This window comes from Triturus cristatus, chromosome 2_1 (assembly GCF_964204655.1).
Source record: "Triturus cristatus chromosome 2_1, aTriCri1.1, whole genome shotgun sequence".
Taxonomy (NCBI): Eukaryota; Metazoa; Chordata; class Amphibia; order Caudata; family Salamandridae; genus Triturus; species Triturus cristatus.
The window spans coordinates 363,014,459-363,027,327 of NC_140581.1; the positions used below are offsets into that span (position 1 = coordinate 363,014,459).

At 44.6% G+C, this 12,869-nt stretch overlaps 1 protein-coding gene across 1 annotated transcript in view; it reads right to left on the reverse strand.

Annotated features, from left to right (window-relative positions):
* Positions 1-12,869, reverse strand: part of DHX29 (DExH-box helicase 29) — a 1,004,292-nt gene that overhangs the window by 684,540 nt on the left and 306,883 nt on the right. The window contains exons 3-4 of the mRNA XM_085631302.1: positions 2,083-2,196; positions 1,530-1,659 (exon numbers count right to left, since the gene is read on the reverse strand). Of these exons, the coding sequence (XP_085487428.1) occupies positions 1,530-1,659; positions 2,083-2,196 (244 nt within the window). The remainder of the gene's footprint in view (positions 1-1,529; positions 1,660-2,082; positions 2,197-12,869) is intronic.

The window sequence follows — 12,869 nt, forward strand, 5'->3', positions numbered from 1 at the left end:
TTTTACAAAAACCAAATTGGGCTGGTTGTAATAAAGCGATTAAGTGCTATCCAGAGTGATTTCGTAATTAAATAATCGAAAAACATATGTCTATGATCCGGTCAATATCTTCACATCTTTGGTATTTGTGTACTGTATGCAGATGGATACATTTTCCCTAGTCTTTTGGGGTATAAGCGTGGTGTAGTTTCATCAAAATAGCTAGTTGGTATTGTGTAGCAGCCATACTTATACGCATAAACACTAAACAGCTAGGCCATAGTATTCGGAAATACATAGTGTCTCCTTTTCCACTGGTCTACCACTTTGGTGTTATATAGTTTGTATTTTTCGATCATACTGGCATACTATCTTTGAATGAAAACTTGATGAATATATAACCAATAAATAGACGGGATACTTTTCTTGCGAATTCTAACCATGAAATCACCAGTACCTCATATGCTGAGTCAGTCAGTCCCGTTGGTTAGAACTACACAGGCTTTCCAGAAAGGTTGACCACCAGCATTTTTAGGTTCAGCCCCCGTGGGTGGTACAAATCTGCAGGGCAGCCTACATGCCCATTTATCTCTGCACTGGCACAGTGCGCTTTACTGAAATGCTAAATGTAGATATGGTGGTCAATCAAATCACCTCCATGTTTAAAGGGCAAGCACATGCATTGAGAAGCCGGTTAACAATGTCTCAGTATGCATAGTCAAATATCACCAAGTCCTGTGGGCAGAGGGCCACATCTAAAAGGTGTACTGTCCTACACTATTTAATTAATTTGTAGTCAAATCTGTATGAATTTGGATGATGCCTAAGGACAAAAACCTATATGGTGCAACAGTGTGCAGTAGGAGGAGCTTTTGCTTCCTTCGTGAGAAGTATGACATTCAGTTACATCAACATTTGCCTCCCATTAAAATCCCATGTAAATAACGACAATGGAAGTAATCCTTTCACCTCCATATTCTTAAAACAACTCCACTCTTTTAAAAGCCAGTCCAAGTGTCAAAACGTAACAACAATATTTATTTTAGCAGCTGCAGAAGAAAGACACTAATTTAGCAACTGATTTGAGTCTGTGACTTGCAGGTTTCTGTATATACACTCACCCCATTGATTTATTCACCACATTTTCATTTAGCAATTCAAGTTGACGATGTCATGAACCCGCAGTACCCCCCCCCCCCCACCACCACCACCCCTTTTTTAACATTACCATGTTAGTTAGGTTGAAATGTAACATAAGCGTCTCTGCCTCCATGTTCCAATTCTAGACTCATGAGTTTGTTAAAACCCTTTGGCCTACTGGATTTCCCAGGTTTAAATATATATTTTGAGATAAATTTGACTCCCTCTCCACTTCAACAAAATAGCAAAAAGCCTGCTTAAATCAGGGTCCGCATAGCGTTCATGAGCAATATTAGGAGCTGGAGAACATGTAAAAATGTAATGAAAAGAGATTTAGTTGGGATCTGAAAAAAATCAGGTAAGACTCATGCGCAGAACCAATTGCAACCTTAGTTTGCTGCTTTACTTACCATCTGAGAGGTTCAAAGAAAGCCAGTCCAACGCCGAGTGAAGGTCTCCACCATACACCACAGTATTCTTCATAGCTTCTTCAATATCGGCAGAATTAAATGAAAATCCTTGGAGGGCCATGTATAAATCCTACATTAAAAAAAATCAAACAGAAGACAGCAAATTAATGTGCATTTCACAAATAGAACGTCTTGCGTACAGTAAGGAAGATCAGATTTAAAATTTGAGAAAGGAGTTTCTTGCAAAAAGCACAGGGAGAATTACCAGGTAATTCAAAAGCAAGCTGATTTGATACAGTTATTTCACCATGTTCGTGAGGGGTAATAATAGTAGGTGCAGATGCAGAGTTCCATGGACATCCAACCCTGTACGGTACAGTCAACTACAGGATCATACAAATGCTGCCAAATTCATAGCATGGATTGGAAGAGAATAGAAGAAAACATCTTTCCTTCTAATACACTTTTCACAAATGTGCATCAAATGTTTGTTTGTATTCTCCTCCCATGCATCACTGTACATCTGAATGGATATAAGTGCGGCAATTTTTACCTGCAGTTTTTTAGCAGTGAGTCTTCCAGAAACGGATCCCTTGTCAGCGATCTGGTTTCGGTGTTCATTTATTAACGAAATAATCCTCTGTTCCAAGTTACTGTCTATTACAACCTGTTAGAGGCAGAACATTAAAGAATCATTAAAAGACGCCACTAACATCTAGTAGTAAAAGCAATTTCTTCATATATTATATTTTTCTCTCTAGCTCCCTATCCCTTTACAACTAAGTCAAGTGGTGTAAATGTTGTTATGATCTGATTGACAGAAAACTCTACTGCTCAAATAAAGGTTTACATGATAATTTTGGGATAACACCATAGGACTACATCGATTTATGCAATATACTTTGGATTGCAATATTTCTTGTTGTATGCATAGGAATCGGAATAAACGCAACCTAGCAGAGATCACCAACTGTCTGACTGCCATTTTCCCCTCAACCCAATCTTCCTCGTCCAATTCTCCAACGTCAGCTTCCCAGCATTCCCAGAAGACTACCATAGGGTCAGACGCATTAACGATTAAAGCCCAGCCACAGGGGTGTTTCCCTGTTGGGCCTTGTGTCCCACCATATCCATTTCAAGACAGTATGCCAACATTCAATTGGGATAGCAGTGACCTGGGGTATCTGTGGGGGGCCTGTACCATAGAACCATGATCATGGGGTTGACCTCAGAAATCCTGTCAGTTCTAAACAAAAGCCCAGATCATCCCTTTCACCAAAGTCGTTTATAATTGCTTGCCACTTCCTAAACCATTTCTGAGGTATCCTGTAGTGTTAGTTTTGAAGAGTATATACCTGCTGTGGAAGCGTAACCATTTTAAAGAGGGCAATACGCCGCTGGATATTCCGTGAAAGTGTGCCCTAGAACACCAAATAACCCTTAACTTTAAGTTCTAGAGGAGCAATGTTGAGCTCTCAACAAGTCTCAGGGTCCACCGACACCCGCATCCCCAAACAAAGGAAAAAGCCTGTAACATATTATAGGTCAATGGTGCCTGAGGTCGGGTTGGGGATGACCCTGCTAGTGGAACACAGGAAGGGAAGCTTTATCCCAATTTACTCAGAGGCATGAAGCCTCCTGTTACACATTCAATATTTGGATTAGCCTAGGAATCGAGAACTCGGGGCAGTGTATGAACAACAGGACATTAGCTGTATATAATGAAATGCCATCCTTTGAGCCATCATCCCATTGCAGATCCCACAGTTGTGCAGCATGCAACACCCATTTGGCCAGTGATCAATTTTCGGGGCAAAAGGGTATGGGTCTAGAGGGCAAGCCTGCCTGATGCTCCTTTGTGTTGGGAACTTTCTAGACAGTGTGCCCATTCATCCACACCCTCACCCACAGGGCATTTTAAAGCAGCAGGACAACCTCTGAAACAGAGGGCCAAAGTTCATGCGCCGCAGAACAGCGTGGAGGAAAGGACACTCAACTGAGTTGAAAGCTTTCTCAAAATCAAGTTAGGAAAAAACAGGTAGGCTCAAGATCTCTTGCACCTATGCCAACAAGTTATGCAGGATTCTAATACGTTGCTGGGTCCCTCTAGCTGGTATAAAGCCATTTTGATCCTTAGATATCAAGTAGCGTACTAGTCTTGCTAGCCATTTGGCCATCACCTTCGCCAGCCCCTTGGACTCAATATTATTTAAGGAAATCAGCCTGTAGGAATTACAGTCAGTGAGTGATTTGTTAAGTTTAGGAGGGACCACCACATGTCTGTAGACAGCAATCCAGTACGAAGGGCTTCTTGAAACATGGCAAGCTTCAGGGGAGCAGTAGTGCCGGTGAATTTCTTGAAAAACTCAACTCGGTATCCATTTGGAACAGGAGTTTATGAGAGCATGGTCTGCAGGGTCAACCTTTGCTCCTCTTTCTCAAATGGTAGGTCTAATCAATCAACCAACCAACCAATCAATCAATCAACAGCATTTGTGAAGCGCAACAATGTCACCCCTAGGGGTATCTGGGTGCTGTGTCTCTGTCGAAGACCCAGGTCTTGAGTCTCTTTCTGAAGTCTGCCAGCAAGGAAGATGTACGGATCAGGAGGGGAAGGTAGTTCCATGTCTTGGCAGCAATGTAGGAGAAGGAGCATGCACCGCTGCGGCAGATGCAGGATGTGTGTGCGTGGATGAGTGAAGAGGAGCGCAGGAGTCTAGCGGGTTGGTGGAATTTCGATGGTTGTTGTATGCAGATCCTAGGTCGTGGAGAGCTTTTTAGGCGTGCGTGAGGATCTTGAACTCACATCTCTTCTGGATGGTGAGTTAGTGGAGGTCTCTCAGGTGGGGGCAATGTGGGGTCATATGGGGAGGTCCAGGATGAGTCTGGCTGCAGCGTTCTGTAAGGTCTGGAGTCGTCTGAGGAGCTGGGTGGAGATGCCGGCGTGGAAGGCGTTGCCGTAGTCGAGGCAGCTGATGACGAGGGCCTGAGTGTCGGTCTTTCTGGTGTCCGAAGATTCTGCGGAGCATGTTAAGTGTGTGAAGGTAGGAGGAGGCGACTGCGTTAACTTGCCATTCCATGGTCAGATGGCTGTGAGGATAATGCAGAGGTTGCATGCATGGTCGGTCGGTGTGAGTGTCGGTCCGAATTCTGCAGGCCGCCAGCTGTGGTCCCATGTGGAGGTGTTCTTCCCGAAGATCAGTAATTCAGCTTTGTCAGAGGGGAGTTGGAGGCAGTTGTCTCTCATCCATTTGGCTACGTTAGTCATGGTCTTGCAGAAGTTGGTTTTGGCGTTGGCGGGGTCTTTGGTGAGCGAGAGGATCCGATAGGTGTCGTCTGCATAGGAGATTATTTTGAGTCCGTGAGATATGGCAATGTCTACGAGGACGGTCATGGAGATCTAGGTCTATCCGATTCCCGGGAGCGAGCAAGGCAAGATCAAATCCCTTGCAATTGGGTAGTGAGCTTCTGTTATGTGAGGTGGATGTGTTCTTTAGAGTGCCTCATAATAATCCACAAAGACGTCTGCAATTCCCTGATCATCGTACACCACTCTCACTTCTACATATCTTAACATCAGCACCAATCTGGACCCAGCCTTACAGCTGGCCAACCAACAGACCAACAGATATGCTTTTTGGATTTGTCACCAAATTCATAGATACACTGTTGTTTTGCAGATAGCGCTGCATGCTAACAAGCACTGCTTGAGAGCCTGCCTACCAGACTGCAGTTGGCACTGGCCCTCTACGTTTTGGGAGATATTCAACTATCACTTGAGCACGAATAGCTGTTGCTCTGTGGATCCCGTCTCTCTGGCCCTCTCCCTTCTTCGCCCCACCACTTACGATATTATTCTTCCCCTTAGCATGGTTTTCATATTTTTCCAGAAAATAGTGAGCTAGACATCGGGGAAGGTGTGCTTAGTATATTCCTCAATTCCCTTATGCTCCTTGGCAATTTAATGCACATCAATGGAAAATAGAATTCTTATTGACACAGAGAAAAATATAGTATTGGTTTCAAATTACTGCAACCTGAAGCGCTAACTTACGCACACAAAAATGGCTGAAATAATAATAATACAACTTCACACTGTGCTTGGAAGACCTTCGAAGGGAAATCTGGGGAAATGTGGAGCATATGTAGGCATACTCTACTCTGCCCAGTGCTAGAAGAACATATTTCTTGGACAATGGGTAGCAGAGCTTAAGGTAGAGGGCTATTCAACTTGAGAAGGACCTCCTCTTCTGTGACACCTTACCTTTCTGCGCTACAAAGAACCCCACAAAAAGATGACTGCCCACTCGATGATCTTTGGCATGTTCAGTGTAAAAGCTTGAAGCCATTTTGGGGTCCAACCGATGAAGCTACTCCTCCTCCTCCTCTCTCAAGCGGTGAGGGGGACCAAAGAACATTAGTAAAGTGAGAGGCTGCCCAATGTGGAAAGGAGTCATTACGTTTGGTAAGAAGACAGCCCGTCTTTAGCACCAATTTGTTAGGGAAAATGGAGATGTAGGGCGGTTGCACTGAAAGTGCCTATAGTTTACTCATGAGATGAGCGGATTTAATCTCAATGCGGAAGGTCACGAGACGAAGTGCGCAGCTATGCATTGGCTCGAAGGGCACACACATTAGAAATATCTAGGTCCAGTCAAGGTCCCACTGTGGCATCAAAATGGCATGGAAGGAAACGTATGTCAAACCTTTAATAAAACTCACAACAACTGGTAATCAGAAAAAGGATGTTTCGTCTGGCGAACATAGAAAGACCGAAATGGCCAAAGAATGACCTTTTACAGTGCCCACTGCAATACCTTGTTGGGTTGAAGAAAAAACAAACCAAAGGACGTCTGAAAACCCAGAAGGGGTCAGTGTTGCGAATATCACTCACTCCAGGTTACAAATTGTCTCAGTGCCTGGAATGAATTGATTTTGGGAAAGGGTGCCTAGCGCCAAGGATGATATCCGCTGCATGAAAAGGGTCAGGACAGATGATAAATTAGCTTACGATTTGGTCACTTGGTCCATGATGCTTCACAATGAAGATGAGGAATGGGGGGGAAGAAAGCGCAGGACAGCAATGCCGCATCTGAATGATTAGAGTCACAAACTAATGTTGATACTTATGAATATGTCATGATGGTCTATGCTTTTCAAGAGTTCCTCTAAATCTGTTGCAATTACAGTTGCTTGTGTAAAATAAAAATAAAAAACTTCAAAAGAAGGTATAACATACACCACATCAGGCAACAAATTAAATGTAGTAAATTATCGCTGCTCAATCTCCACCATGTAGTTGTAGATTACACGGATTCAGGCAGAGGACTATGCCCTATTGCTGAGATAGGAGGTCCTCGCGAAATGACAGTCTGATCAAAGGACAGATGCTCAGAAGTTCCAGGTACCACATTCTCCTGGCTTAATCCAGGACCCCTAGCATGACTTGGACCCAGTTGTTCTTGATCGTCTGCAGAACCAGGAGAGGAAGAAGCGGAAAGGCATACATGAGGCCCTTGTTCTACTGCAATCGGAGTGCGTCTCTTAACGAGTGTTCTTGCAGAAACTTCAAATCGCAAAACTGATTACAATGCATGTTCTCGACACTGGAGAAAAGATCTAGCCAGGGCTCTCCCCACTGTATGGGGTGTAGATGCCACTCATGATCTACCAGACAACATCGGAACGGTTTATCTGCTCTGGCATTCAGGGCCCTGCCAGAGCAGTGATTACGAATATGCCCTGGGACCACACCCACCTCCAGAGATGCAACGTCGCCAGCAAAGGCCCCATGGAGCAGGGTCAAGACTGATTTGTATATAGCTGGGTCCAAAATTCGGTGGTATGGTGTGCAAAATAGCGATGGATTGGGATGCGGCCTCAAGTAATTTCCAGTAGCTAAAATTAAATAAATAAGACAGATATACAGCACATGATAGTATAAAGTAAGCAAAGCAAACGCTTGCTGACATTGGTGAACTAGTTCGAATTACAAACCTAAGCGCGCATCCCACAGGTAAAACCAGCCGACTGATTCTCCATGATAAAACCATAAAAGATCAAGAGTGAGGGAATCAGGCTGGAAAATGTTGCCTAGAAAACACTTGTGCTACTTCAGCTTTGTAAAAACCGGCGGTCGAGCCTAGCTCTGGGGACTTCTAGTAGCAGCCTGTGCTACTGCACTCTTGCACAACCAGAGCTGAAACCTGGCTTCATAGCCTTCTAGTAGCAGCCTGTGGGATTGCAGCCTTCTACATCCAGTGCTGCAGCCGAGCAACAGGAGCCTCTCGTAGCAGCTTGTGGTGTTGCAGTCTTGTAAACCCAGAGCTGGAACCTGACTCTGGGGGCCATTATGCCCTGCACTGGTGTCTAAATCCGGGGCACACTAGATGGTACCTGTGTTTTGATGCTTCCCATATAATTCGTAGAGGCACTGAAATACTACCATATATTAAAGGAGAGGCTGGTATACTATACTAACTCAATACCTCAAATATTTGAGGAAAGTGTATGTTCTCGCACCTTACCAATGCCATACTTTAAGCAAACTGGAAAAATAAACAAAAGCAATTAGTTACGTATGTATGAAATATTTTTGCATGCGCACCAAGTACTAGAGAGCATTCACAAATGGGAAGAATCAATAGGCCACACACAAGCACTGGGACCAAGCTTCAGAGACGTCTGTTAGCCTGTTATACTACAACGTTCTGCACCTAGGGCGAATGACAGATTTCGGGGACTTGCAATAGACTGTTAAACTGAAGCGATGTAGTGACTGTAAGGTTGACGGATATGACTGGGAATCAGTACATAGGGCAGTAGCACTAGCAGTGAGAAACTGGACAGTCGATATACAGTCTGGGGATGAGTCCAGAGCACCCAAACTCCCCTTTATTTAACCCTTAGCCACACCCATCCATCAGAGTTCGTGCAACATCCAGCCCCCCTACATCCTCCCCACTTTGGTTAGATCCTTCACACCCTCTACGACCTGTAGCAGCTTAGTTGGATAGGGCATATATAGTTCTGTAACTTCTGGCTGGGGACCAGGTGGGTCTCAGGTCATGCCATTGGCCGCTCCTTCCTGGTCTGACCTCGCTTGCTGTTGGGGTCTTCCTCAGGACAACAACAACAACAACAAGCACCCTAATGTGTAAGTCATTGAATTCAGAATGCAGTCAGGGGAGAAATTCAAAATGGAAGACGCGAGAGAGGGAGTTCCCTTGGGATGGTGGCCTGTACCAAATGTGTGAGCTTACCATGAAAATAATGAACTTGACAACTGTTTTAGCTCTAACACATTAATACTGAAAACTTCTTGTGGACATGACTGTACACAAGATGGAAGACTAATTACTATTGTAATCCCTTCCAATTCCCATCGCTTACGCGCACCCCGCCTTGCATGAGCACTTTACAAGCACAGTAGATTGTATATCTTATTGAGTTTCAACTCTTTTTGATTATTTTACAAAATGTATAATATGCTGCAAATCTAATGTTTGTTTTGGGGTTTTTGTGTATATGTGGAAGAGAAAAAGGCTAAGGGATGGTTAGTACGCCAGGTGGCAGCACACCAGCTATTGAGGGTGGGAAGGAAGATCCTTTTCTTAATAGAATCCTCACTCACTCTAATAGTGACATGCTTCATCATCGGGTTCACCCCAACTCCTAAAGGTCGGGGTGGGCTCAACTGTATTTCAGAGAGCACTTATGAAGACTTGGTGTATGGGGGCGTAACCTTAAAGATAAAATTCCTCTCCTACTCCCACAGTATCCTTTATTCGTAGGGTGGGAGGGAAGATAAAAAAAATATATATGTAGGGCTATAAGGATATGATGGACCTATAACCCTAAAGCACCAACATGTTTCAGCCCTTACCTAACGGCCTATCTAAGGTCCTGGGTTTTGTCGTCAGGGCGGGTAGCGAAGACATCACTTTCCCCATAGACGTGAATGATGTGTGTATGCAATTTGCATGTGAGAAATTTTTTATTTAAGAGAGGGCGTATACTTGCTGCAGCCTTTTCAGGGAATTACTCAATATTAAAAGGGGCATCTGCTCCCACAGGGGCATGAGAGGGAGGAGAGTGAACAGTAGGTTGGCCACAGGAAAGAGACCCTTGACGAATGTGTGACTACAGGGCCTCCCTCTCATGCCCCCGTGGGTGTGTAAGGATCATCTGTGGGCCACTTTTTGTTAGGAGCTCTGTCCACTGCCCCACAGAGCCTTAATGTCTTAACCGTCAGGCCACTGAAATGTGGGGCCAGCATCATGGGCAGAAAGGCCCTGAGGAGGTCATTTGCAGCAGCGTCACTAGCCCAGTATTGTTATGCCTGCTGCAAACTGTAGCTTGGCCCCCAGAGGGCTGGTGCAGACGCTCAGAAGCAGTGTCCCACTCCCCTGCCATGCTGTTAAACTGAGGCGGGCTGTTGGGAGTGCAGCAGCCTGGCTGGTGGCAAGTGATGCCGTAGTTGGGCCATCATTACCTCAGCTCCCCTGGAGCAGCAGCAGTTCTGTGCTTTTCTTCACCACTCCCCCACCAGGCCGCACCCTGAGGCTATAGTTGGCTGGGGAGAGGGTAGAGTAAGTGAAGCGGCCTCGCTGAGGGCCTATTTTTGGCACCTCAGCTTTAGTGTCTTTCAGGCCTTGGTGGAGGTGGGTGTATGTATGCATAGTCCTCGCCGTGAGGCACCATTGCCCAGCGAGGGGAATTGAGAGGATGTAATGTCAGGGTCAGAGCTGCCAAATTTGGAACTATGGAAATAGGTTTGAGTCCCAGCCTCAGCTCCTTCTCCTGTGATTCTGGGCAAACCACTTAATTACCCAAGGCCTAAAATAACCAGCACTGGCATAGCAAATAGGTCTCGCCTTTTGGACCTTATAAGTGTTTAGCCATGCAGCACATTATCGTGGGTGCTGTGCTGCCAGGGATTGAGGAACTATACAATTACTAAAAACTGTGTGTGAAAGAAAGAGTGAATAGTTTTCTGGCGAATCATTGTCCCTATTGTTCTTTTAATTTTGATAAATGGCAGAACTACCTTATATCGTATTCAATATAGGCAAGCCCGAGCTACATCTAACACAAGAAAGAGCAAATTTGACACGGAAAGATCATGCATGCGCATTACACCTAGCTCATTGCTGTAACTGGGGTTTAAGCATGCAGAGTTCACCCTGCTGAAGCAATAGAGAACTGTAATTGATCAGCTCCCTTAGGCTACTAGCTGTCTTGGCAGTGAATATTGAATTTATTGAATTTCTGTTGTGATGACAAGACAGCCATTAGTTATTGCATTACCACTTAAGCTGACCAACAACATTGTGCGCGTGTACAGGAGCAGCAGCAACTCTGCATCTTCTGTGTAGGACTGCGGGACGATTTTTCAATGGCTTATTTTGGAAAACTTGAAAGTTACGTTTTCTTGTACAGCCCTCAGACACTTTTTACCTCGGTAAAGTGGATTTTGTCAGAAGCGTCTGTGGGAATTATTGCCCCCGAAGGTGCATAACTGTTTTTGTAGTCTGCAGCGGCGTATGCGTACATTATTTTTCCTGCCGGTCACTGCAGACGCACAAGCCACACAAAACTGCACCAGGGATTGGAGATCAGAGTCTGTGCAGTCCAGAAGCATTTTGCCTTCTAAATCATGCAGTCCAGTCAGCAGCCTGAGGATGCCCCACAATGCTGGCAGGGGCATGTTGAAACTCGAGGGGGGACCCAGAGAGACAGACAGACAGACAGACAGACAGACACACACACACACACACACACAAGACCACCCCGACCCACCCCACCCCACCCCCGCCGCGAGTCTTTAATAAATAAATGGGTTGAGAGCTGGGCGATATTTTACAAGTAAATGCAGCCGAGCTGATGATGATGACAGGGAGCAGAGCGGGCTAGACTGGACTAGAAGCCTTAAACCTCTCCCCTGCACCGCAGAGTATGAGCAGCCCTGTGCTATGCCCCTACATATTCGCTTCTGACAACAATGAATCGAGGTTCGCTATCATACTTACCGCAGTATTAACTACTTTGAATACAGTATCCAGAATCACAATTCCTGTGACGTGTGTCAGCAACTTGTGAAAGGTGCCAAAGTTACATATCTTTTCCTCATAGTTTTTAATAGCGTGAAGTCGGAAGCAGTGATAAACAAGGTGTCACTTCCCTGATGGCATCGGAGATTGGGAGCAGTGATGTATTCCATGATAGAGTATAGTCCAGGTGGATCAAGTTAGGAATAAGCACCATACACTGTAAAATTGCATGGGCGGCTCGCCACACTTCATGTGTGGTAGTTGTGACAACACTTTAAATTTAATTAAGTGACACCTTGCTTTAAAAAACAAAAGCGCTATGACACGGTTAGTGTTTACCACGTCATGTCGTTTTTCTTAAGCCATGTCGCGCTGCTGTGCAATGTTAAAAGAAGCAACAATCAACAACGAGGGGTGGAGAGCTAATGACAAGGGAAGCGACAATAAAAAGATGGGGGAAGGGTGAGTGTATCTGTAGGCAAGCATGGTGCGGAGGGGTGGGGGAACGAGGGAAACAAGAAACACGAGCAACAAGTTAAACAAGCAATGACAAACACGAGCAGGAATTAAAGAAAAAATAGTGCCTCAAAACGAACATAAACACAGAAGCATAAAGATACCAGTAATTGGGCGGTGCTCTGTGTGAGGAACAAAACATAAAAAGGAGGAACAAAGAGGATGGATTAACCATTAGCAAGCAAGCATTTTTGAATTACCATCGAAGGGACAAATAAAAAGGCAATGGGTGGTCTGTAAGCCCACAGAGTGAATACAGCATGTCTCGAAGAGACAGCACATGCGCTGCTTAGGCTCAACCTAATAATGAACTTAATATTCTATAATGTGACTGGTGCTCATCAAATCGCTGCCCTTGGGGCAGAGTTCACGCTACATAAAACTACAAAAGTATTATCTTCTTTTTCCTCATGTTTTAAGAGTCTGAAGAGGCTAGAACATAATAATCAAAGAGGATTCTTTAGACAATAAAAACGTCCGTATTTCTTCTTAACATGGCTTTTCTGCCTTTGTTTAGTTTTAAATATCAGTCATGTATCATTAAAGCATTTTAAACTGCTTTCACCTTATGTTTACTGTTTAAAGTACATATTGATCAGAAGAGAAAATACCAGTTTTAGGTGATTTTCTTCATTTTCATACCGCCCAGGACATTAAAATACCAGTAATGCTGGTTAAAAAAAACGGCCAGGTGGCAAACATAGCCAGATCAGGTGTTGTGGCCTTCGGGCCACTTTATTTCACCTAGCCCGCTGGCCAAAATGTAGTGCTT